Source organism: Salvia splendens, chromosome 14, assembly GCF_004379255.2.
Source record: "Salvia splendens isolate huo1 chromosome 14, SspV2, whole genome shotgun sequence".
In the NCBI taxonomy this organism is placed as follows: domain Eukaryota; kingdom Viridiplantae; phylum Streptophyta; class Magnoliopsida; order Lamiales; family Lamiaceae; genus Salvia; species Salvia splendens.
In genome coordinates, this window is record NC_056045.1 from 5,741,610 (window position 1) to 5,769,219 (window position 27,610).

Genomic DNA, 27,610 nt, shown 5'->3' on the forward strand with positions numbered 1-27,610 from the left:
ATCGCAGAGGCCAAGCCGCCGCTCCATTGGGGGCTTGGCCGGTGCCGTCCTCTTTAGAATCGTCTATAGTGATTTTGTGCTTTATTTTTTTACAGAGACAGAAAGCTTGAAAAAGAAGATGTTGCCGGAGAAATAGAGGAGAGAGAGTGAGGGAAGAGAAATGATGGTGTTGAATAGGAAATATAATTATGACCGCGGTACCAAAGATAATATTTAAATCCCATTTCTTGTTTTGTGTTATTATTAGTTTAGGAATATATTACTAATATTTGTCATTCTTGAAAAATGTTTCAAAATCAATTACCGTACTATTCAACATTTTACTAGCATTATTTTATTATTTTTAGGAGTAATATATTATATCAATCAATTTATTTATTACTAATATATATTTTGTAATTTCATTATTTTTATTTGTATAATAACATTATTGATTAATATTTTGTACTATTATTCATCTCATATTTTATTTTTGGACTATCCAAATACATATTTATTTAGTATCTTTTACTCCCTCCGTCCATGAAAAATAGGACACATTATGAATGACACGGATTTTAATGTGGAATTGGTAAAGTAAGAGAGAAGTGAAAAAAGTAAGAAATGAGTAATGTTGGTGAAATGTGAGGTTCATATTATTAGTAAGAGAATGAAAAAAGTAAGAGATAAATAGTGTTAGTCGAATGTGAGGTCTATATTATTAGTAAAAGAGAAGGGAAAAAAAGTAAGAGATAGGTTGTTCAACACTTTTTTTTTAAATGTGCTCTATTTTTCGTGGACAACAAAAAATGACAAATATGTTCTATTTTTCATGGACGGATGGAGTATTAGTTTTGATAAAATAGATTTCACATTCTGTTCATATTGTATAAAACTACTAGTTACTAGTATATAAAATGACGGACATTCCACTAATTTTTTCTTTTTTACCTTTTTAATACTATTAGAAACGAGTCAAAGTAATCGCAAATGGATAATACTATTACGAAAGCATCGCACAGTTTGGCATATTTATCGTTAAATTTCAGCACCGGCTCATTTCGATTTCTAGTTCCGTCCCTGCTTTAATTCTCTAACATTTCAATTATGGAGTACTATGTCAAACCATATGTATAATTATCAAAGATTTTACTATCATCAAAATACTTAGATGCATTAATTTTTTCAACAATTTATTTAGATGTAAATTTCATGAACTTAATTGATACGTAAATTTTTAAAAAAATATCACAAAAAACAAATTATCGCATAAGAAAATCTATACGGGACACCGAAAATAAACTCAACGCTAATGTTGTGGTGATTTTTTTTTCTTGCGAGAACGTTCGTTTCATATAACATTTTTAGACTTTTGAAATATTGTAATACTCCCTCCGTCCCGTACTACTCGCACGTTTGCTTTTCGGCTCGTCACAAAGTCCTTACACTATTTATAATTTAAGTTAGAATTAATGCATTTAATTAATATGTTAGTTTAAGTTAAGAGCTCTTTTATTAAGTTATGTCTCATTACACCTAAAATTCTTTTTTAATTACACAAAAAAATCAATTCCAAATTTACGGCCTAAAATGAAATGTGCGAGTAGCATGGGACGGAGGGAGTATTAGGTCATCCACAACGCTGTCTCTATACCGTCTCTTAAACCGTCTCTTAACTACTATTTGAGCACTATTTGAGGGCCCCACTGTCCTTTTTTCCTCCATCTCTTAACTAAGAGACGGAACCTGCAACGCTCCGTCTCTTAACCGTCTCTATACCGTCTCTTAATTACTATTCATTCAATTTAAATTATAATTTTTTTTAAAACTCAATTCAATTTAAACAAACACACTTTATTAAAATTAAAACAATATTACAACTTAACATTAAAAAAAACGAAGACATAATTAAAATTCTAAAAAAAAAATGACATAATTTAATCTTCTCCGCCAAAGTTTTCCCAAATGTGCTCAATTAGATCCTCTTGGAGTTGGGTGTGGGCGCTAGAGTCGCGTGTCATTGCCCGAATAGCCTACCGTTCTTGTATAGATGGATGCGCTCCACTTCGCGGCGGACTACTTGCGGTTGAGCTTCCGGGGGATTCGGGGTCGAACCAATTTCCGGCATCGGGTCCTTCGTCTCGGACAATCATGTTGTACAAGATTATGCACGTATACATGATGTCGACCATGCTCTCCATGAACCACGAACGAGCCGGGGCTTTGATGATGTTGAAGCGCGCTTGGAGAACCCCGAACGCCCTCTCCACATCCTTGCGCGCAGCCTCCTGCTTCTGCGCAAAAAGAGCCTGCTTTGGGTTCGCTGGCCTGCCGCACGTCTTCACGAAGGTCGGCCACTTCGGGTAGATGCCGTCGGCGAGATAGTACCCCATTTTATACCGCCGGTTGTTGGCGACGAAGTTGATGGCCGGCGCTTTACCATCCAAAACTTCGGTAAAGAGGTCGGACTGTTGGAGCATGTTTACGTCGTTGTTCGAGCCAGGAACCCCGAAGTACGCGTGCCAGATCCAAAGTCATGTACTTCCGGGAGCGTCGTGGGGGTGGTGCGGCTTCCTCCGCCTCTCGTCGTCGATCTTCTTCGAGTGATTGTTCCATTAATTGGCGCATTTGCTCAAAAGGATCCATTTGTTTGAGTTGATTGAAGATGGAAATTGGAGTGATAGAGAGGATTTGAGAGGAATAGATGTGTGTTTGTGTTTGAAATGAGTATGGAATAGAATTATTTATAGAGTAAAAAAATTAAAAATTTAAAAAATGAAAATAAATATTTAACGGTAATATTACCGTTTGAAAAAAAAAAATTTTTTTATTAAAAATCGATTTTTTTTAAAAAAATGAATTATTGCGTCATCAGTGACGACGCCCACTCGCGGGCCAGCGAGTGGGCGTCACGCACGCATGGGGACGGGCCACGTGTCCCTGGCGCGTGGCGAGACATCTCGTCTCGTGTCTCGCCGAGACGAGCTACGCGACGAGACGGGCGCGAGCTGGAGACGAGATGGGCGCTGCAATGCGCCTCGCGGGGGTCTCGTCTCTCCGAGACGAGACGCGAGCCCGGCGCGAGACGCGTTGTGGATGGTCTTAGATTACCAAAAAATTAATTAGCTTAGCTAGGGATGTCAAATATTGTAATAAACTCATCGCTAATGTTGTCAGATTTTTAAACTCTACACTAATTTTTGTCGCAAAGGGCATTTTGGACATAGTAGATATATATAGATATAGACAAATCTCGTATTGCTCCCCCTTTTTGTCGCATAATAAATCCGGTTCTTCATTGTCGAGGTGAAAACCAATCAAAGGTGCGTGCTTTTCTCGCTCTCTAGATTTTGGCTTCAAATCTGTTGATCCATCCCTTAATTTTATCACTTTTAATCTAAACTATGTCATAAGATTTCACTTCTATTCTTTTTAGCTTGTTTACTAAAATTGTGTAGCAGATTCACAAATGGTGTATTATTTACTTGTTTTTGTTATAATTACCAATTTTGTGGCTCAATATGGTGTTAATTGCACCAGCATTGTATGAATTTGCTTGAATCCCCCTCTCATAATTTTTTGATTTGCTTCACTGTTGGTCAACTCTGAACAAACAGGTCACATTTCTGAGAATTTTAGAAGGTACTGAAAATTGGTCTGGCTTTTCTAATTTCATTTTTTGTTTTAAGTGAATCTTTGCTCCTGGAAATGTGTCTAGGAATTTTGAAAATTTGAATTTTTAAGTTTTTTTTTTCCGTGGATGATTTAGCGGTGGACTTTATCCATTTTCTGGTCTCTGTTTTGATTTTATTTGAAAACTAGTTAAATTTCTAATGTGATCCATCGTTTCTGCATTTGAATTTACTTAAATTTGACTATTAGCATATTTTTTTAAGTTGTATTTTCATTAAATTATCTTTTGCACTTTTCATCACTGGTTTAGCTAGCTTCTTCACTTTGGGGATCAATCTATGTTTGCTAAATAGGTTGCCTTTTTGGAGTGAAATAAATGATTATATTATATAATTAAGCATTTTACATGTTTTCCAGCATGGAGCACAGCTTTTGGCAGCTGGGTGACGAGCTGCGAGGGCAGTCCAAAGTTTCCGAGGATCAAAAATGGTCGGTGGCAGCTTCCAGGTTGGCCGAGCAGACAAGGTCGAAGCCCGAGCGGAGGATCAATCTAGATCTCTCAAAGGGTGCTGCTGAATTCAGGCCCAGGGTCACTTCTGGTTTTCAGGAAGATAACAAGTTCGAGAGTTTCAATTTCAACATGCTGAACATGGAGCCAAGGCTGAATCTGAATGAGAACGTGACGAAAGCTTCCTTCGGCAATGGCATCTACAACATGAATGCTGTTTATCAGAATCCCAACATCAGCGCTATGGGGAACATCTCTGGAAGCAAGTATAACAATATCAACCTCATGAAGGAACCTAATAACGGCTATATCAACAACCATAATGCCAAGGATGATGCCATGAATTCCAACGGCGCAGCTGACAAAAGGTTCAAAACACTCCCTGCTGCGGAGACTCTCCCTAGGAATGAAGTGCTCGGTGGATACATCTTTGTATGCAATAATGATACGATGCAGGAGGATCTGAAGCGACAGCTGTTTGGTAACTATATGATATTTCTAGCGAATTGGTACCCTGCTTACATGGAACTACTTCTTTATGGCTTGCTTGTTTGAAGAAATATTATGCTTCTTGTGCCAACTCTACTATGTGTCTGTGTGTGTGTATTCAGCTTTTTGCCAGTGTAGAATCTTATATTTGTGGGCATATTGCAGGTTTGCCTCCTAGATATAGGGATTCGGTGAGGGCAATAACACCTGGTTTACCTTTGTTCCTCTACAACTACACCACTCACCAATTGCATGGTATCTTTGAGGTATGTTCGATTACCGTCAATCTGATATGAAAAAAATTACTTTTATGCACCTAGTTAATAAGAAATATGCAGCAAGCCTAATTTATTAATGAATCCCAAATTTTGAGGCTTTACGGGTCTTTTCAGAACCCTGCGATTTGTTATAAATGTGGTAGCATATCATACCTTTTCCGGTAAGGGCAGCGATGTATTCATGCTGTATAAATAAAGAAGAACTCAGCATACTTTAGCATTGAGTAGTATGGTTTTGTTGCAACATATGGTACCTTGTCTTCACAAACTCTTGTTAGACATTAAGTCTCTGATTTTCCTGTACAGGCAACAACATTTGGAGGTTCCAACATAGATCCTACTGCTTGGGAAGATAAAAAGTGCAGAGGTGAATCAAGGTTCCCTGCTCAGGTACAATACAATAATGTTGGCCTTCACTTCAACAGCTTGTTGATATGCTTGTATATGTGGATTGAAACTCTCTTACTGAATGGGATACAAACTCCTCTGTTACTTGATTAGGTGAGAGTTCGAGCCAGGAAACTCTGCAACCCTCTGGACGAAGATGCTTTCAGGCCCGTCTTGCATCACTATGATGGCCCTAAGTTTCGCCTGGAGCTATCCATTGCTGAGGTTAGTTTTAATCTTTATCATTTGAAACAACAGCCTTACTATATATTCTGGTACGATATTGGAGCTTATACTCTTGGTACTTAATCGGCTATTACAGACCTTGGACTTGCTAGATCTCTGTGAACAAGCTGGCGCATAAAATGTGGTTGGCAACATTACTAAGACCGGCATAAACAAATTGTAGTGATGTGTGTTCATGCCGTGGTGTGTGCTCAGTCGAGTCAAGTCGAGTATTGTTGTGAGTAGAATCGGCTTTGTATGTGGCCAAATAAATGTAGTGTTTGTTTTGTGAAGATGCAAGTAGATTCAGTATCACTTGCACTTGTAATATTTACAGAGGTCTGTATGTAAGAAGACAGGAGGCTGCGCTATTGGCCGCCTATATATATGTTATAAATATGTTCCTCTGTCATGCAAAACGGATTCGTATGACCGAGGTTTTCATAAAAAATTGGGTTGATCGTCGTTGTCCGATCGAACTCAATGAATTCTTCATTTTCGTTATCGTCACACACTCATCTCATTCTGGTTCTTGAACTCCTAGTTGTGTAAATGCTGAAAACATTGGCCGTCTTATGATTCCGGTCACCAGCAACGGCGCTCCACCCAGCCGTCTTGTTCAAACTCCCCTCCTTGATCGCCTTCCTCTGGCTCACCACATCCTCCCACCTCCCTGCCTCGGCATACATATTCGACAACACAACGTGCACCCCATGATTCGTGGGATCCAACCCCTGAATCACCCGTACAACCCTCTCCGCCGCCTCAATATCCCCCCAACTCCTACAACCGCTCAACAACGCCCCCCAAATTGCCACATCCGCCTCCCACCGCATCCCCCTGATCAGCCCCTCCGCCTCCAAAATCCGGCCTCCCCGCCCCAGCAGGTCCACCATGCACCCATAGTGCCTCAAGTTAGGCTCCACGCTGTACACCCTCTCCATCGAGTAGAACACCTCCCTCCCTCCCGAAATCCACCATCCCGGCATGGCAGCACACACACAGAACTCCGAGAAGAGTGATGCCGTTAGGCCTCACTCTCCCTCTCCCTCTCCCCATCTCTGCAAACATATGGATGGCTTCGCTGGCGCGGCCGTGGAGGGGCCAGCCCACAGATCATGGCGTTCCATGTCGCCGCGTTTCTCTCTCTCAACCCATCGAAAATTCGCCTAGCTTCGATCAATTCCCCATTCTTCGCATACATGTTGATTAAAGCAGTTCCAAGAATAACGTTCATTTCCACGCCCTTGTCGTCGATGTAGGCGTGGATCTCCTTCCCCAACGACGAGCACGATGACTGCGCACACGCAGACAAAACCGAGGCAAGAACAACTCCGCTCGGTTCGAATCCTTCCGAAACCATGGCGCTAAAGAGCACCATCGCTTCGTCCGCGGAATTGTTTTGGGCGTAGCCGCATATAATAGTCGGCCAAACGCTCACATTCCGTCGAACACTTTGCGCGCGTTTCTCATCAGGCATGCTACGGAATACGTCCTAATCAGGCCATTCGCCACGTGCGAATCAAAATCCAGCCCGAATTTGAGCACGTGAGCGAGGATCTGCTCGCTGCATTTCGCGGATTGAGAATTCGCGCAGGCTTTGAGGACGAAGGGGAACGTGTGCTTGCCCGGGGCGGCGGCGCGCCTCCGCATTTCGGAGTAGAGGCGGAGGCCGGCGGAGGGGTTGGAGCTGGTGGCGAGAGCTCTGATCAGTGTGTTCCAGATGAAAGTGTTGGGTGCGGGGATGTTGGCGAACAATTTGAGGGCGTAGGTGAGGTCGCCGGAATCGGAGAGAGCGTCGTGAATTTGGGCGGTTGTGATAATTTGAGCGTGGATTTGCTTCAGCTGGTCCATGGATCGGCATTTGTCCGGCGCGAGAGACAGCGGCGGCGTTTGGTGCAGAGACGATGAAGTTATAGGACGGCGGTGGACGACGGAGAGTCTTGTTAGAAGAATTGGTTTTGGAGGGAGCATTATACTATGGTGTGGGCCTCCGCATTCTAGCATATGTATTCGGCGTAACTGCATAAGCTAGAGGACTTCTTTTATACTAGACTATATATATCATTCCTCGTTTGTACTGCAGTTTTTTTTGTTTCCGGATTTGGGAGAGACGCATGACCCTCATGCGTCACCCGTTAATGAAATGCATGACCGTGATGCGTCTATGGGTAAGACGCATGAGGGTCATGCGTTTTTTAATTTTTTTTTATTTTAATTGAAAGACGCATGAGGGTCATGCGTCTTAGGGTAAAACGCATGACACTCATGCGTCTCTCCTACAAATTTACATTCGCTCCGTAGCTTAGTGGTAAGAATCATGTGTTGTCATTGTGGGGACCCGGGTTCGAATCCCAGCGGCCACATTGCTATTTTTTTTATTACTAGTACAAAATACTATTTAAAAATTGTAATTAGTAACAATTCAAAATGGTTACTAAATAAATATTGGAACTTTTAATTAACATAAATATCTTAAATAATTATGTGCTAGAAATTGACATAAAATACTCCTTTTAATTAACTTTTAAATAATTATGTACTTGCAATTAATCAAAAAAATGTAATTACTACTATTTAAAAATTGTAATTAGTAACAATTCAAAACGGTTACTAAATAAATTATTGGAACTTTTAATTAATATAAATATCTTAAATAACTATGTGCTAGAAATTGACATAAAATACTCCTTTTAATTAACTTTTAAATAATTATGTACTAGCAATTAATCAAAAAAATTGTCATTACTAGTACAAAATACTATTTAAAAATTGTAATTAGTAACAATTCAAAACGGTTACTAAATAAATTATTGGAACTTTTAATTAATATAAATATCTTAAATAATTATGTGCTAGAAATTGACATAAAATACTCGTTTTAATTAAATTTTAAATAATTATGTACTAGCAATTAATCAAAAAATTGTAATTACTAGTACAAAATACTATTTAAAAATTATAATTAGTAACAATTCAAAACGATTATCAAATAAATTATTGGAACTTTTAATTAACATAAATATCTTAAATAATCATGTACTAGAAATTTCATAAAATACTCCTTTTAATTAACTTTTAAATAAATATGTACTAGAAATTTCCCAAAAAATTTGCAATGTGGCTGTTAGGATTCAAACCCGGGTCTCCACAATGACAACACATAATTCTTACCACTAAGCTACAGAGCGAATTTATGTTCGTAGGAGAGACGCATGAGTGTCATGCGTTTTACCCTAAGACGCATGACCCTCATGCATCTTTCAATTAAAATAAAAAAAAAATAAAAAACGCATGACCCTCATGCGTCTTACCCATAGACGCATCACGGTCATGCGTTTCATTAACGGGTGACGCATGAGGGTCATGCGTCTCTCCCAAATCCGGAACAAAAAAAAACTGCAGTACAAACGAGGAATGATATATGTAGTCTAGTATAAAAGAAGAAAAAACCCTGTCGAATCATTGACAATACAGAGAATGAGAATGTTCATGTTGAGATTATTTTGGATAAGACATTTACATCAGCTCAAGAGGATCCTTGCCACATTAGCAGACCAAGTTGGAAAGATATTCTGTTGAAAGGAAGAGAGCAATCGGATGAGAGCACTATCCCATGTTCTTGATGCAATGCTGCACTTCCCCACGTTTATGAGGCAGTTGCAATTACTCCATGAGGCAGTTTTTCCAATTGTAGTTATTACATATAGATGTATTTCTGATATGTATTGTTCTTCTTCTATCAATGAAAAGTGCTTTGCACATTCCTCTTTAAGCTATAATGGTTTCTTGCTTTGCTATGCTTTTTGCTGCTATCCTTTCATCAATTTACATATTTTTGGCAAAGCATCTCACATTAATTTGTTATTCATTGTCTGGGGTCAAAACTGAAATACAATTACATAATATATACACGAAACGACTTCATAATTCATATATAATCAAATAGAAGTATGACTTAATAGAAAATAAAATCTATGGATATATGTTTTTCTATCTTCTGCATGAGTATGCACAATATAAGGTTTTGCACTTGTTATCTTCGACGTATCATTGGCAGATTGGCTTCCAATTTGGAGTATTGTTCTATGGTCAAACATATCGATGTCACGAAGAGCATCGGAAATGCTATCCAGAGCCGATGACTCGGTACATCTACGATCAATTCCAGAGCCTAATCAAGAAGGTCATTTTCATCCGGCATATGATTCATATTTTTTAGAGAGATAAATGTATTGAACGAAGAATGAAATTTTTTACAATTACAATCTATTATAAAACTAATACGACTCAAGTTACTTGGGACGGATGGAGTAGTAAAAATGAGTCATACATTCCACTCACTTTCTCTTTTTAATTTTCTTAATAAAGTTAAACAATTTCTTAAAACCTAAATCGAGTCAAAAGAGTTCTTTAAATGATGGACGGAGGTAGGTTGTATTATATCGTGGAGTGAATCAAATACCACCATAAATGATTATCCTGCATGTACCACTTTAGAGAATCATAGTACTACTTATTTGTTTTCTCATTATCCAACAATTACTTAATAGGAGTATATTTCATTAGTCCTATAAATTTAGGCAATTTTAGGATGAAACGCAATTGGTAGAGAGAATTTACAAAAATAATGAAAATAATACAGTAGAGTGGAACTCATAAGTAAAAAGAAGGAAATATTTTTTTCATAATTAGAAATATTATATAAGACCGGACAAAAAAGGAATATTGAGCTTATTTATATGGGAAAGTATTTGAATTTATATGGGAAAGTATTTGAATTTATCTGTAAATTCTGGCTGACATTGATGAATGGATTTACTACTACTTCCCTCCGTCCCCTAATAGAAGTCGTTTGACCGGGCACGAGTTTTAAGAAATGTAAATAAAAGTTGGTTAAAAAAGTTGATGGAATGTATGACCAACTTTTTATATTGATTTTATAATAAAATGTGAGTGGAGTGGATTAGTAGAATGTGGGACCTACTACCATTTATGGTAAAAATGAAGAGCGACTCTTAATGGGGGACGGCTCAAAAAGGAAATTAGCGACTCTTATTCGGTGACGGAGGGAGTATTATTTAAAAACAATCATATCAAAACTTGGAGTGCTCATTCGGATAAACTGCCTCTTAAATGAAGAATAATTGAATAGTTCCCAGAAATGAAAAAATTCTGGGCCACGTAAACAAGAGCAATGGCTTGTACTCAGGGCGAAAACTACAGCTAAGGCTCAGATTCATTGGGCAGCATCTTGCCCTTCTGCAAGTTTCTTCCTCTGTTGATGCTCTGCAACTTTATAGTCTACAACTTCGCGGAAAAGAGTGGCGTCCAACACACAGTCCTCACTACCATAGACCGCTGCTTGAACGCTAGCCATGAGCTTCGCAATTTCTCTTCCAGAGAACCCCTCAGTCTTTGCAGCAGCTTCCTTGATAAGATCCTCAGTCACACCCTTGATCTCGATTTTCTTCTGTTGTTTTTTGAAGAAATGTGAGAACAATCCCGGTTTTCTCTCCCCAGCTTCTGCTATGTACTTACGCAGATACAGTTTGAGCAGTTTGAAACGCTCCTCTTCACCGGGTAAGGGGAATTCGAGGACTTCATCGATACGATCTGCCACAGCAGAGTCAAGATCACCAGGTCGGTTGGTTGCAAGAGCGAGGACTATATCCTTGGACTGGTCACCAGTGCGAAATAACAGTGCATTGAGTGCGCTCCTTTGAGCTTCACTCATATATGTTTTGTTCCGCCTGTTGCAATGAATTGTGTTAATTGCTAATAAAAGATTATCCTCTAGAGCAAGATCAATGAAAGATGCCAACATGTCATATGTTTATGAGGGGAAAACTCATTAAGATATGCGCTTCGGACATTGCTCTAATGGGAGAGTGAAAAAATTACTCACTCGCACAAGAACGCATCTGCTTCATCAATGAAAAGCAGCAATCCCCTGTTCGATTTCTTAGCCCAGTCAAACAATTGATGTATCTTAGTAACAGCCTGAGAACCCAATGGCGCAACATCTCCTCCAGTCATCAAGGCATAGTCGAGGCCCTAATAAACAACCAGATTATTTCAGAATTACAATCAGCCACAGAAACATACCATGATGACAAGCTCTCATAAGAAAAGGTCGCAGGTTCGAGTTTACAGTGATTGGGCTTTTAAATTTTTTTGTTTATTTATCCATTCAAAATTAAGGTCAGTTAGATGTTAGTTATATCTCAAGAGCTATTATGAATAAGAAAATGGTCAACCTAAGCAATCCTGACATTTCCCATCTGATACATTTGATAGAAATAAATAAAATGATTTGTGCAATAATTATGAGCTACTTGATTTAGGCAGCAAAAGGAAAGTACCCAACAAACAAAACTGGTTTCACATTTCATTATGAAGAGATAATGAAATCTTACAGATTTGCGGGCAAGCTCCCTAGCAGCCATCGTTTTTCCAGTTCCTGGTGGCCCATAAAAGAGCATGTTCCTAAATGGTGCCTGATGAGTTTTCGTATTAGCTGTTGCAGTTGCCAAGTGTTGAATCCGCTTTTGAAGTGAAGGGTTCAAGATAACATCGCCAAACCCATTCCCATTTTTAGAACTTCTATTAGCACCACTGGTGATAGTTCTCAGGCCACGAGAAAAAAGGCCTGACCATGGATATTTCCCTCTTGAAGATTCTCTTATTAGAGATGGTTGTCCCAAAATTCGGTCCACATAACTCCAAATCACCCTAGCACCTTCTCTGTAATTCAAGAAATGCATTCCATTAAACTATAGTAGAATATATTAATAATATAGGATTAAGAATAGACACAAATAGTTTAGATACGACTATTACATTAATTCAAGAATTGGATTTGTATGCCAGGCACTATCAGATAAGACTTGATATGTTTGACTAGAATGACGTTCATTATATAAGGTATCAGTAGAACAGGGGCGGAGCTAGGAATTTGTAGGGAGAGGGGCAAGTTTACATATGAGAGAATTTTAAGAATTTGAGGAGGGGCATTTAAGAAGAAATTGAAAAAATTAAATTGTAAAATACACGATATATATATGAATATGAAAATGTGAGGTGGGGCAATTGCCCCTCTTTTCTTGTATGTAGATATGCCCCTGCAGTAGAATATCTGTTTGGATCTAACTTATTATTATTTGGGTTTTTGTAAATATTGAGTTTGAATGATGGTAAAGTATAAAGGTTTATGCCCAAAAATGGAAAAATTGCACCCATGGTGGACGGACAAAAATGGCAAAAATCATCAAAATGACATCGTTTTGATGAGCTGATTTACCATTTTAACACTAATTTTTTCATGTCTTCTCCATGTTATTTAAAATTGCCACCGGACACGCAACATTAGATTAGTTTTTCCATAATACTTGATCCTGGGAAATTGGCTACACACTAAAAGTTCATGCATTTGTTCACCACATTCAATGTTGGTGGTAAAGATAAAAGACCTGGATTAGCCCTATAGTTAGTGTATTTTCCGATTATTAGCCCTATTAAAAATGCCACAACATAACAAATTATGCCAACAAAAAATATGGTAAATATAGTATCCCAGTATATTCCACTGATGCTAAATAATAGACAAAAGGAAAGGTGTTGCACACTCAAAACCATCAAAATACCTCGTCGTGTAAACTCCTGCAGCAAGAGCTGTTACACCTCCAACAGCTACAACAAGCTTGTTTTGATCCGTCAAAATTTCATGCAGACCCCCTACATTACATGAGTAGTCACTAAGGTTAACATGAGAAATAAACTTGATTAAACGATTAGGTCAGCCTAAATATATTAATAAGCTGACTTGGAGCTAGATTCAGAATACAAAATCTCATTAAATTCAATTTGATATTGATATCACATCAACTTTGTGCATCACCTAACAGCAATGTTACATATACTATTTCAATATGAAAAAATTAAGGAAGAAGAAAAAACCTCCAATGTGTTCAAAAGTTGTATTAATCGCAGAAACCCATTTCTCTCGCTCTGCATTTGCACGCTCAACCAGCATCCTTTTATTAACCTCCTCAGCAAGCTTGGCTTCATGAGCTCTACCTTCTGCCTCTGCCATAGCCCGCACCCTGATAGTTTCACGTTCAATCTCTGCCTTCTCTCTTTCAGTCTGGCGACGTTGTGCTTGAATTTGCTCCTCAGTTGCTCGTCTGGCAGCCTCCTGTCTCATAGCTGATTCCTCTTGCATTTTTACAAGCTCCTGGTTTCTTGTTCTATGATGTTCATTTTCAGCCTAACACACTCAGGATTTTAATAATTTCCTATAATTACTGGAGTCTGGTATACTTTTGCACGCCATAATATGCACCAAAAAATTATTTACCTGCATTCTTTTCCGTGCCAGTTCATCTTCATAACGAGCCATTTGTGATTTTATCTGTGCCTGTGTCTGGGCTAGCTTTTTCTGTTCATCATACACCACTTTTTGTTTCTCCTGCCAAAATAGATCATCTTTGTCATTTTTGGATATAAAAGTTGTAATTATACTGCTTTATATGCATGCTAGCTATTTTGAGTATTGAAACAACCAGAACTGGGTGGCACATATTTTTACTATCGGATCCAGTCAAATAGTCCGCTCTGTTAGTTGGGTAAGAACATTTCATCATAAAAATGGGGGAACATAACTTTAAATCTACAAGTCATCCTGCAGTTGCTTCAATTATAAGTTGAACTATGGTAATGAAGTTATTTAAAATCTCTGAGACATGATTGATTACATATTAACAAGCAGCTACAAGTTTGTTTCTGCTCACAAGTGAGAAATCTTGGCTCATATTGTCTGTGAGACAGACACCAAACTATCCAGCCCCAAATTACACCCAAATTCATCAGGAAAATTTTTCTACCCTATCTATTCACGACTGTGAGTACAGTAACAATGGCATGTCCTAATTCAAGGTACCGGGAACTAGAATATAGCAAAACCGTTTGAGCAAGTGTTTGTTTCCTATATCACAGAATTCAGCCAAGAAAATGCAAACGGTAGAAATGATCTGAGATCAAACAAAACTTACAGTTTCTTCTTGAGCTCGCATCGCCTTGAATTCTGCTGCTTTTACATTCAACTCTTGTTGCCTTGTTTCTTCTTGCTTTTTCATCACTTCAAATACCTATATCAATATAATTTGAGTACATTCGGCTGCAATATTAGTCGCAAATCATCCTCACTCAGAAACACATTAAAAAAAACTTAAACCTTATCCAGTCTGTTTTATGATTACTATAACCCCCAAAGAAACCACACAAAACCAGTAATTTAACCAAAAATCGATACATAAAAACACATCCACAACAAATGATGCTTCAAAATATCAACACAAACACAAAGGTACTCAATAAATCGAAATGCGAGCTCAAAAAAGTTAGTAAAACCTGTTTAGCGTGCGAAGAGCTAGTGATCTCTTTCAACGCCTTCGCGCCCCTCTCCAATGCCTCGGGGTCGAATCCAGAAGATGCCGTCCTAGGATTATCATTCCGAGGCCGTGGCTCGGGCGGCTTGGCTAGCTGCTTAGCCGCCTCCAAAGCCGGCTGCTGAGGCTCCGGAGGGGGCGTAGAGCTGGAGAATGGAGAAAATTTGAACGGGCCATCTGCATAGGCGTGTTCTGCATCAAATGCTGCGTAGGCTGCAGCTGCTGGCACCACTGATACATAGTAATTTGTAGCCTTTTTCACCCCCAAACAGGTCAGCCGATTACCCATAGTGGAAACGATAATTCAAGGCTTTTTAGGTTATAAATTGCAAGAGATTTGGGAAATTAACTTTTATAGTACATGACACTGTCTTGAGGGAGAAGAAACGAGGGTTTTGTTGACATATTCGCAATGGGGAAAAAGATTCAGGGTTTATGTAGGGTTTCTCAATTTTGGGGAAAATGTACAGGACTATATTTTTTGGACTAAAGTCCCATTTTTTTTTCAAACACCATCATCACGGCGGGTGTTTAGGCAGACCCCCAACCTGTATATATCAATACGTCAAAGAAACATACATCAACCAAGTCCAAATGTGACTCGATCCGCACGAGAGATACAAATCACAAGAGCTAACAAAGCTACTATGGTATCCCCACAGACCGGGTACTACCCATCTAACAATCGAGAGATCAAAAGAGAAAAGAAACATAAAGTCTCAATTTGGTCCTTAACATATTGAGTTTTTTTTTGTCCAAAACATTATCTTTTGAATTATTCGGTCCCTCACATTTGAAATCGAATCACATTTGGTCTATTTTGGACTGTTCCATCAAATTTTTGACGGTTTTAATTACCGGGTCACAAATCCGTCACTAATCCGTCACAATCCGTCACTAATCCGCGCGAGAACACGGTGCGGCCGTTGTGGTTGAGGGAATTCCACAATAGGGTTTCGTGGCTAAGCCCGAAGACGAGGAGGTTGCAGGAGGCGGCGCAGCGGCGGAGCATGGCGGGGACGGTGTTCAGCTCGTCGGCGGACATGCGGCCGGTGGAGGAGGCGTTGAGGGCGGCGTAGTGGAGAAGCACGTCGAAGACGGAGTTGGGGAGGCTGGATTTGGAATTCTAGGCCGGCGGCGTCCCTGGTGGTGAGGAGGGTGAAGACGAAGGTGAAGATGAAGAAGAGGACGAAGACGAAGAGCTACGCACGGTGAGAAGGCCCCACCGGCGCTCCGTGGTGGAGAACGATGAACTCCGTCAAAAATTTGCCGAATCAGTTTCTCCCAATTAGTGACGGATTAGTGATGGATTAGTGACGAATCAGTTTCTCCCAGTTAGTGACGGATTTGTGACCCGGTAATTAAAACCGTCAACAAAATTGACGGAACCATCCAAAATGGACCAAATGTGATCCGATTTCAAATGTGAGGGACCGAATAATCCAAAAGATAATATTTTTGACCAAAATTTAAAAAAAAACGCAATATGTTAAGGACCAAATTGAGACTTTAGTCTATTTTTTGCTCCAAACGTAATGTATGATTATTTTATGATTTTGGTATCTTTTAAATTTTTTAATTTTGGACAAATGGAAATAGTCCAGTTTGGTCTTTTGGATTTAAGTAACCAGTAGGTCTGTCAAAATGGATATCGGGTATTGGATACTCGATATCCAAACCCGAAAAATTGGATATCAGGTATCCAATTATCCGATTTTTTCAGGTTTAGGATCGGGTTCGGGTAGTGAGATTTTTGGATTATCGGGTATCGGGTCGGGTAACCCAATACCCGATCGAGTATACCCGAATTACCCGAATTTTTAATTTTTTTTAATTTAATAAATTAAATATAATTTTAAAAGTCACATTTAGTGTTAGGGTACCCAAATATTAAAATCCGTGAACTCCCCCCCTCTCCTGCCTCTACTCTCACCTAGGCGCCTCCCTTCGCCGACATCCACGTTTAGTGTTAAGAGGTGTTTTTGTATTGCTTTTTGTTGGATTATTTAATGTTTGAAGATAATCTTTGGTTCTATATGTGTTTAGTTAATCTCGGTGTATATGTAAATTCACTGTAAGAAATTAATGATACTAAGGCAAACAAGATTAAGAATGTAAAAAACATGGATTAAATATGCCTGGTCAATGGATTTTGACCAAATAATAAAAGTGACGAGACATTTAATTTTATGAAATTAAATGATATAGCGTCGATCTACATTTTACGTAGATAAATGTAGTATATTCACATTCTCAAATCTGATTTTCGGTGAGTGAGAAATGGTGTATTAAAGTTGGACATAATTAGCTTTTAATTAAAGCTTGGAGTTGGAGCTTAGGAAATAATTAACTAGTGTTATTTATCTCACATAGGAGAAGTAACACATATTTTAATGTGTTTAAATTAAATGACTTTATGTTACTTAATAATTATAGTGGACCAAGATGGGTGAAAGAACCCACACGCGCGCACACGCGCGCGCCGCCGCCCGCCCGCCCGAGCCCGTGCTCGAGGCCGCGGACGCGGGCCTCGGGCCCGGGCCCGATCCCGATCTCGATCTGGCTTGGTGCTTTGGCTTGTTCCTAGCCCAAACTTAATCTTTTTATACGCAGAGTCAGCAATCCAAGTGGCTTGACACGTCGTCAAGCGTGGCACAGTCAGAGCTGCCACGTGAGAAAAGCACACGCTTCGCACGCGAAAGGCACACTCCTGCCACACGCGAATAACCATCGGCGGTTACGAATCTGCCATGATGAGCCTTCATGGCTTGGTTGACCCTGCATGGTGGCTTGGCCTATAAATAGGCTAGTCATTCCACTGCATTAGACACACATTACACAAGCATAAGCTCTCTCCCTCTCTCTGCATTGTCTTTCTGTCGAAGCTCTGCCCTCTCCTCCATCCAGTTCGTCGGAGCTCTGTTGATTGCGGTGCTGCATCACCAGAGATGTAGCCGTTTTACCTTTGGGGACGACACGCCAAACCGAGAGCACTACCGGGGCGTATCTCGTCTTGCGGGAAGAGGCCTCCTCGACTCGGCTAAACTTATTCACGGTTACTGTTTCAATTTCAGTTGTAATTTTTAGTTCAGTTTCTCCTTTTGTATTCCTTATTTGGGTTTGTATTACGCCCGACTTTTATCTGTTGTAATCCCAGAAACCAACAAAGAAACCTTTAATTGTAGTTTGTTACAGAATTTGCAGACCCATGTTCTATCATAGTTTGAACTCATTGTTGTCAATACCCGATTTTTCTAAATTTGAGACTAAATAACAGAGCATGAATCAAACTTGTTGTATTCCAAAATATTTTTCTAAATTTGAGACTAAATAACAGAGCATGAATCAAACTTGTTGTATTCCAAAATAATAGTATTAACATACATGTAGAAACAATTTCAATTATTTTGTGGAATGAACGCATCTATACTCATATTTCATTCATCATCCAGTTTGCCTAATTCACTACCAATGGCTAAAATTTATGCACAACTTCACCAGTGTAATAAACTACAAGTTTGTAGTTAATTTCAAAAATAAAAATTAAAATCGGGACCGGATACCCGAGTCGGGTATCTGGGTACCCGAAATCAGTTTCGAATCGGGTATCGGATATCAATTTTTAGTAAATTCGGGATCGGGTATCCGCGGGTACCCGATTTGACAGCCTAGTAACTAGATTAGAATATTAAACTGAGATAGTTAGTAACTTAAACATTATCTAAAATTTTGGTTACATAATTCAAAATAGATTAATAAATAAAATAAAATAAAAAATTAAAAGAATACAAAAACTCAATCGTCGTTCTCATATCACACACTTCTAAGTAATCAAATACGGAGTATTAAAAAAACAAAACTTGACGACGTCGAACAACGACCCTAATTCTCCCATTTCTCCACGAAAGCAGTGAAAAGATTCATCTTCTTCATGTCTTGGGAATCGTCAGTACTTATTACCATGCTACTAGTGAGCTTCGCTACCTTTTTCTCTCGTATGAAAGGAGGATGAAGTTTATATAGTTAAATGAACATAAATTTAATGGCCACGCCACGAAGGACTTGAACCCGAGACCTTTTGCCTATGACATTATTAACCTCTCTACCACAGGTAGAATTATATTCTTCGTTGAGGCTAAGGTAGGTTTACATTCTTATTTGAGGCTAATTGAGTGGATTATATTTCATCATCCAAATCGATCATTGGCGCCGTACGTAGTTCGTTAGGGGTTGCTTTGTAAAGTTTTATTTGCGTTTTTTTTTGTCTAAATTTTTCTAATTTGAATGTTGTTGAAGACGATTAAAGGTGTTTTGTTTTCCTATTTTAATTTTTGGCAATTTTGTACCTTCAAGGCTTCAATGATCGGAATTTGGCAATTTCAATTTTTTGCAATTATACACTTCCAATTTTTTAGAGTTTTTTCATTTTTGAATACTATTGCTTGTGGATGTTTTCAGTATACTTATTATAGTGTACTAGTTTTCAATATTTGTTAGATTACAAGTTTTCCAAGTTTAATAAGTATTTCCCAATTTCATACCTTAAAGTATTATTCTGTTTTCTAGTCTCCAATTTTTCTACACACAAAACGTGAGTTATACCCTGTTCAATACGATTAGGGTGAATTTCTAGAAAATTTTAGTCTCCAATTTCATATCTTGATAGAGTTAGATACTAGAACTGAATTGGCAAGTAATCAAGGCTACTTGTACACAACCCCTCTTATATTTTGTATTGCTAATAAATCATGCAAGTTGACTCGTTAACAGATCAAACCGTTATTCATCATTAGTTCAATCAAATAAGGTTTAATCCAAATTGAACTAGAATTCATTAGTTTTTAAAGGGTCAACCCATTCAGGTTTAACCTAAACTCAACACAACCTAAATAAGGCCTGACCCAATAAATTAACTTCGTGCTTATTTGTGTTGGGTTTTGTGTCATATCTATAATTTTCAGTCATGCTATTAATAATACAATACAATTCGAGTTGATATTACATCATAAAATCTGATATTACACAAGTAAAACATGATATAACACGATCAAAACTTTACCATAATTTAAATCTATAATAAAATTAAAATATACTCCATTATAAGAAAAACTTAATACACACAGAGATTCCACAAAATCCCACAAAACTAATAATAATACCTCCAAAAAAAGACAATAATTACAATTTCCCGCAAACTATTTTGGGCATAAAATCCGAAAGAAGAAAATATTAAATTTCAGAAGTACATTACTTGCATATATACCCTCTATAAATATTATACCAATAAACAATTCATTTATTGTTTTAGCTTTAATCTTTCAAGATTGATGATTCCAAGCAGTAGAAAGATGGGAGTAAAAAGATACATTGTGGTTTTAATAATTTCTCTAATATCGTGACTGCCTCCGTTGATATTACAGGTAAACTGCTACTACTTATTAATTTATGTTTCAATTTCATTATATACTTATATTGGAAAATTTGATTAATTTTTTTACGATTATGAAATATTTTTTTGTTATTGAAGAGGGAGAACCGGTGAATCCATTTTGCTACGCAGTGTGTACAAAGTATTTTTGGAATGATAAATGTTTGGGAGTATGCCTTAATAGAAAGTTCAATTATGGATATTGTGGTTGACAACCGGATGGCCCTGATTACCTTTGTTGCTGCCAACATTAGTACTAATTTTTTTTAATAATATTATTCGTTTTTATATATCAAGATGTATAATGGTGAATATTGAGTTGATGATTAGTAATAGATGTTATGTTGGATTTGATTGAATTGAATTATAGGTGGACTTTGTGGATTGTGTTTTCTTATTTTTGAGCAATGCTTACCCACGCACTTCTTATAGTATAAGTATTAAACTTAAATTTTTTGAATATTTTTTGAATATTTCAATTTTGTAAAAGAAAATTTAAAGTGAGCATTTTAAACTATTAATAAATTATTTAAAATGGAACAATAAAATAGTAGTTCAACGTTTCCCTCTAAATTATTTTGATGGGAAGAATACGGGAATATAAATGGACGATAGTTATAAATTCTACTATCAAATTGGTTAGAGAAAGTAAATATGTAAAATAGTTAAATATTATTAAAAATACATTTGTTATTAGTATTATTGTGAACAGTTATCAAAATAATTTATTAGCCGATCTCAGTGTGACTGCTCTTTATGATTTCTTAATCGGTGTCACTACAAGTCTACAACAACCTCGAGGAAAATCCTAGCGAAATTCTAAAATATAAAAATATATGATTATTTTTTTAATATTCAGTTTTGTTAAACAAAATTCAAAAGTATAGATTTTAAATTATTAATAAAGTATTATCAAAACTATTTCCATCAATGAATCTTATTCAATCTAATCACAATAACTTTTTGATGAAATAGTATTAATTTTGCTCCCATCCATATACACAATTCCAACTTTTTGATAAAATATTAATTTCGCTCTCATCCATATATACGATCCCAACCTAATACTTGCATTAATGACCCCAGATCCAACTTAATTAAATATCTTCTTTTCACGTATTATTAATAAACATAAATTTTATAACTACAAATTACGTAAATGATTTTATATTTTAAATTTATAATACAAAATTACTAGACATTCATATAATTGAAGTGCAATACAATGTACTGTATTACACAAAATAAAGGAAATGCAATATAATAATGCACACTAAAGTAAGGATTAAAAATTTAAAAATAACTAAAAGGATATAAATTATATGAATAATAACAAAATCAATAGAGAAATTATGTGTTTTGATTTTAGCAGGTGATCCTTCATGAGTGGTATTTAGAAATATGGAAATAACTCAGTCCCCTCAAAGATATAGAAGGACAAGTCTCCTTTAAGACATGATATTCATATGCAATATATTTTATGAAGTGATGTTAACCTTAATTACCATCAAAATAAAATCAAAACTATCATCATCTCATTACCAAGAAGCAGTTTCGTTGTTGAAAGTACTACTAATAATTCCGAAGTTCCTCCTTGTCATAGATAAAATAAAGAAAGAGCTACTACTATTTTATTCCTTTTTTTATTTTTTATTTTCTTTTAATGAATAAACTTCACAATTCATAACACTAAACAATCAAAGAATTGCACCAACAACTCCTATGTTTTTCTCTATGCAGCTTTGTCTAAAATTGCTAGACTAGACTGCAACCAAGCAATGCACAAAACATCACCAAATTTATCTGTCTGAAAAAATTCTCAACTTTAGTAAAGGGGCAAAGAGAGAGCAATAGGAACCTTGTCATAGTTCTCAGGGAAACTGAAAAGATCCACCAATCTGGTTGCTTCCCTCCGGAGGGTTGATCGCCACCCACAGGAGTGATATAATGATGGCGATGAGCCCCGACCACACGAACACGATGGTAGGCGTCCTCCCCCGTCTCCCCATCAACCCCTTGGCGAACGGGTAGAGATGCGCCAGCACCCAAAAGCTGAAGAAAACGCCACCCAATAGCCGACTCCACTGTGGTATCGTGCTGTAGATGGTCCGGCTGATCCCAACCGCGATAGCTATCAAGTTCACCATCATGATCACCATCGGAGGGATCATCAGTGACGTCCATTTCACTAAGTAGAGATCAGCAAAGTCATCATCGTCGTCGTCCCCTGCTGATTTGGACGTTAAGGTGAATGAGATCTCCACACCAGCAATAACCTTGAGCAGGCCTTGGAACACGGCAGCGAGATGTGCACTAGTCCCTCCGATCAACCAAAACTGCTCGTTCCTCCACCACTCCTCCAGCTCGATTCCTGCCCACTTCACCTCGAGCACAGCCAGCGCGCACAGTGTTACGGTGATGGTGAGGAGGTAGACGAGGAATGTGACGTCCAGAGATTGGACAATGAACTGGCCGGAGAAGAGGGAGAGCGCGGGGAGGAAGCAGTAGACGATCAAGAACACGGATGTGAAGGGATAGATTCCGACGTTGAGGTATGCGATCCTCTGAAGGATCTTCATCTTCGAGGTGGCTAGGAAGGCGTTGTTGCGCGAGAAGAAGATCTCGACCGAGCCAGTCGCCCATCGGAGGACCTGGTGGAGCCGGTCCGTGAGGTTGATCGGAGCTGTGCCACGGAAGGCGTCTCGTTTGGTCACACAGTAGACCGATCTCCAGCCCCGGTTATGCATTCTGTATCCCGTGACAACGTCCTCCGTGACCGAACCATAAATCCATCCAACACGTTGCCCCCACTCGGACTTATCCTCATACCAACACGAGATGACACTGATGGCCTCTGCAACGGTGGATGCATCAAGAAGGTCGCGTGGTATGGTGAGGGCACCGGGTGGCCTTCCGTGCTTCACCGAGGGGTGGTCAGCTAGCGGCCGGCCTTGAAACTCCGCCACCGGGATGGAATCAATGAGTAGATTCGAGTTTCCAAACATCTTTGGACCAAGTGAAAGGTTCATCTCTTCATCGTCCGAGTCTCCCATTCTCAACGCCCTATTCTCCTCCGCATTGCTAGCAACCGTATGGTGATTCTTCCGACGGGGGAAGCAACAGTTGAGGAAGCCAGAGCCACGCTCCTTGGATCGTGGAGGGTCAAAGCCGTAAAGAGCAACCCTCCGGAAGAGACAGCCGGTTCCAACATAAACCGGACCCTGCAGGCCATCGAGAGCTCGCATGTTCCCATCGAAGAAGACAGTATTTCTATTGGCATAACGGTCAGAGGGGTCGATGCCTTCGAACCTCTGGGGGAACTGAACATAGCAGATGCGATCGCCGCCTCTGTCCATCATGAAACACATTCCCTCCCTCATGGCTTGAGAGTTGTAGATGTAGTGATCACAGTCAAGGTTGAGAATGAAGGCACCATTAGACATGATTGCTGAAGCTCGGACAAGAGCGTTCATGGCACCTGCTTTCTTGTTATGATCATAGCCGGGGCGCTTCTCACGAGACACGTAGACGAGCATAGGCAGGCGGATGTCAATATCTGTCAGGTCCATCACCCGACCCTCCGACAACGACGGCCCACAAAGCGGTTCGTCGCTTGGAGGCTTCAACATAACCTACAATCACAACATCACACTTTATATACTACAATCAAAATCCCGTATATAGCAAGAGGCAGCAAATGGAATACCTGTATAATTCCTGCATGATCACCCTTTGTGTGTTCAGCTGTAGGGCTCAACCAAGTCCCGGGCCAATGTGTTCCATCAGCCATCCATGTAGCCTTTTTCACCTTAATCGCCTCAAATGGCTCGTCGTCTTTCCTCTGCCTCTGCTCCTTCAAGGCCTTAAGTTCTTCCCTAGCATGATAGGCGTCGGATCTGCGACGAATGGACTCTGGCAGACTGTTAATCCGGACCTTAAACTCATCGTACTCCCGCTTCACTCGTCTCCGGTCTTTGACAAAGTCACTCTTAACTTTGTTCTTGTAAGGATCCTTCTTCAAGTTGAAGTAGCTCTCGGGATTCCTAGGCTCGATGTCGTGTTTCCGGCAGAACGGGACCCACATGTTGGAGAAGCTCGCTGCCTCGGCCATGGCCTCGAATGTCAGGAGTGCCCCTCCGTCATCCGAGACATAACAGGAGAGTTTCTCCACTGGATAGTCAGCGGCTAGGATAGACAGTATGGTGTTGGCAGTGACGAGTGGCGGCTCCTTCTCTGGATCTGCAGTCGAGACGAATATGTCCAAACCGGGCAGATCAGACTTCCCAGTGGGGTTGTTTGGAGTAGGTGTCTCGAACTTCTCCTTGAGCACGTTGAGATCGGTGGCTCGATTGACTGGACAGAGCTTAGGAAGCTGATCTAGAATCCAAGAGAAAGCGAACCATATTTCACAAACTACAGACATCCCCCAAAGCCAGACTGCATCAGTGTTTGGATGGCTGACTCTCCATGTCAAGAAAAAACCAAGAACAACCATTCGAACCACGACTAGAAGCCTGCATCCACACGAATCACCAAGATCAAGACATGCTCCATTCCATCAATGAGACAATACTCTAACTTACTAGTTCAAGATTTGTATTATATATACGACTAATTATTTCAATAGACATGGCAAATAATGCTAGTACTATCATGTAAGTAAAAACAAAGGTTAGGTTAGTGCTTTCATACCGGTAAGGGCTGATAATGGCAGCCGGGATCTTGAGCTTGCGAGTGAGTGGCCTCCACGGTTTGCTCACCAAGTCAGAAGACTCAACAGTACGCTCGTTCTTCTCGTCATCGTATCCCCCCTCCTTAGGCCATATAGCATTGCCATATCCATAAGTCCCCTTCGTCTCAAACAGCCACCTGTTATGATCAAAATCCGCGGTCTGGCTCCTCATCAGCATTGACTTGTTCGATTTCATCAGCGACATCCTCCTCTCCACCTTGGAAACCCCAGAAGGTGGCGGTGGGAGCTGTGGCAGAGCCGGCCATTTCTCCATGGCCTCATCCAGATCAGCCGCATTGTACTGCTCCTTGCACCCGGGGCAGACCCCTTCTCCCGTCTTGAGCACATCAAAGTAGCAATCCCTACAGATCTTGAAATCACACTCACAAGGGAGGATATCATCTCCCCTCTCATCACTCATGACTTTCCCATCACAGCCGGGGACGGAGCAAGAGGATCCCTTGGCGCCAGCCATCTGCGGATGGCTAGCGTCCGAGTCAATCACCTTGTCCATCAAATGAGCCCTTGTCATGCTGTTGAACCCTCCCGTGAAGAGCGAGCTCGAGACATACTGCTCCTCCACCTTCTGTGTGACGGGGTTGCTAGGCTGGTTGTCGGGGGTAAGGGGAATTTGGACCGTGTAATCCAGGAAGTCGCCATTGCCTAGCTCACTGTCGAGATCGTCCCTAGAGTAGTTGACATAGCGGCCTGATGAGGTCCGGCGGGCAAACGTGATGTGAGACTGCGGAGGCAGAGGCGGCCTGCCGTTTTGAGACTCTGTCATCTCAGAATCTGTGGATAAATTTGATCTACTCGCCTTGAATGATTTGGAAGCCATTTGAATCCCCTGCTTTAGCTAAGTTAGATCCTGAAAACAGATCTCACTAAATCTCAATTCTGCTTACTAATTTGGCTCTAACATACAAAACAAAACATAAAGGAACATCAATAGCCAACAATTGGAGGTCAATGATACAGACAAAGGTGATAACATTCAGACCAATAATCATATCCTATAAAAACAACAAATATTTGTCCTAATTAAGCATCTTCAAATCATCATTACATCCCTCAAAATCTATCAGTACATTTCAACACAGCACATTTCAAATTATACCTACAAATAGATGAAGACAGATGCAGTAGGAGTAATGCTCGCCGGCTCTCTCTCTCTCTCTCTCTCTCTCTCTGTGATTACAGAAGCAGACTGCTCTTGAGAGAGAGCATTATTTTATCAAAACTTTCAATCTCCGATGGCCTAATGTCTCTCTCTCTCTCTCAGCGTGTTTCTATTATAAGACAGGCGCGGCACACAGCTGTGATTGTGAACATCAAAATTTAACAGCAAAGTCATTTTTCTGTACAAGCTTTTACTCAAGTCTTGCCTTCTTTGATTCTCTCGGGAATACTACTTACTAGTCAAACCATTTTCACTCGTCACGTAAATGAAGAGAAAAAAAAAGTAAAGAAATATATTAAAAGAATTTAATTTTAGAATATTTCTAATGACGGCAGTCCAATGTTTCTCGCTTCTTGTTCCAAAATTCTGAAAATATTTACTATACTAATTTTTATACGATTCTTTTAATCTAATTTAGTAATGTTCATCAATTATTTCATTAATTCTTTCTTCTTTACTTCATTCTGCGTCGATTTCACGCAGCCTACCGTGTAATTTCACAATAAATACAACAATCCATAGTAAATGACAACCATTATTTGGGATAATTTCCATAAATGTTATCAACTACTATAACCATTTAAAATTATTACTAATTTTTGCTTTATTTTAAAATGATTACTACAGTTTATACTTTACATTATTTATCTTCTCTGGATACACACTCATTGGCATGAAAGAGCTTTGACTTACCAGTGCATGATGAATTGGGTGCACTTAATTTTTCAAATATTTGCAAAATGAAGAGATGAATGAATTTGAGAATACACACATTCAAATTCGACCACATCTTTTCCACGATACATATACTAATACACAAACAAAGTTATATAAGACTCCATAAGAAACATTGGTGATACTAGTTTGTCGAGCTTAATTATATTCTTTTAAGAAGTATTGTAAATTGAGATATTTGTGAATTATCTCTTTCAAATTGCATTTAGATAGGATGATAGTTGTTTTCATTCTTATATTATTAATTACTAATGCTTAATTCTTGTAATTTAATAGTACGATAATGATGATAAAATATTACTGAAATTTTGGCATTAAACTTTATAGATATTAAAACTTGCAGACATATTTTATTTTGATTATTATAATTTCTTTTATATAAATTATGTAAATTTTAAAATTTATAATGAATTTATTAGTTAAAAAAAAATATATATATATATATAGATGGATGTATTCATTTCCTTTTTCCCATATTTCCTCCTATTTCCTTCTTGATCTTAGCAGTTGATTTCCTGTATCCAATGACTTAAATTAGTGTGTTTAATCATTTAATTTAATGATTAAAAAAATGAAAAGGGCTGAAT

General features: G+C 38.8%; 3 protein-coding genes and 1 pseudogene across 5 annotated transcripts; 1 reads left to right on the forward strand and 3 right to left on the reverse strand.

The window, feature by feature from the left end:
* The first annotated feature begins 3,174 nt into the window (after positions 1 to 3,174).
* Positions 3,175 to 5,911, forward strand: LOC121764633 (B2 protein-like). The gene is made up of 6 exons (XM_042160655.1): positions 3,175 to 3,302; positions 4,030 to 4,601; positions 4,775 to 4,875; positions 5,194 to 5,277; positions 5,389 to 5,499; positions 5,597 to 5,911. Exons 2-6 carry the CDS (start codon positions 4,031 to 4,033, stop codon positions 5,636 to 5,638), a joined length of 909 nt encoding a protein of 302 aa, XP_042016589.1. The 5' UTR covers positions 3,175 to 3,302; position 4,030; the 3' UTR covers positions 5,639 to 5,911.
* Positions 5,784 to 7,473, reverse strand: LOC121764634 (annotated as a pseudogene).
* A 3,141-nt stretch (positions 7,474 to 10,614) lies between these two features.
* On the reverse strand, positions 10,615 to 15,380 carry LOC121765904 (ATPase family AAA domain-containing protein 3-B-like). The gene is made up of 8 exons (XM_042162189.1): positions 14,911 to 15,380; positions 14,553 to 14,648; positions 13,859 to 13,969; positions 13,459 to 13,768; positions 13,146 to 13,236; positions 11,919 to 12,246; positions 11,408 to 11,556; positions 10,615 to 11,252 (listed from the first exon to the last, which is right to left on the reverse strand). The coding sequence occupies exons 1-8, from the start codon at positions 15,235 to 15,237 to the stop codon at positions 10,739 to 10,741; spliced, it is 1,926 nt and encodes a 641-aa protein (XP_042018123.1). The 5' UTR covers positions 15,238 to 15,380; the 3' UTR covers positions 10,615 to 10,738.
* Positions 15,381 to 21,889: 6,509 nt separating this feature from the next.
* Positions 21,890 to 26,420, reverse strand: LOC121765920 (cellulose synthase-like protein D3). 3 transcript variants are annotated; one of them, XM_042162214.1, is made up of 4 exons: positions 26,230 to 26,420; positions 25,069 to 25,976; positions 24,083 to 24,890; positions 21,890 to 24,008 (listed from the first exon to the last, which is right to left on the reverse strand). In XM_042162214.1, the coding sequence occupies exons 2-4, from the start codon at positions 25,944 to 25,946 to the stop codon at positions 22,248 to 22,250; spliced, it is 3,447 nt and encodes a 1,148-aa protein (XP_042018148.1). In that variant the 5' UTR covers positions 25,947 to 25,976; positions 26,230 to 26,420; the 3' UTR covers positions 21,890 to 22,247. The 3 variants fall into 3 exon arrangements, with proteins under 3 accessions (XP_042018148.1, XP_042018149.1, XP_042018147.1); XM_042162215.1 differs by having other exon boundaries at positions 25,069 to 25,955; positions 26,226 to 26,420; XM_042162213.1 differs by having other exon boundaries at positions 26,226 to 26,420.
* Between the last annotated feature and the right edge of the window lie 1,190 nt (positions 26,421 to 27,610).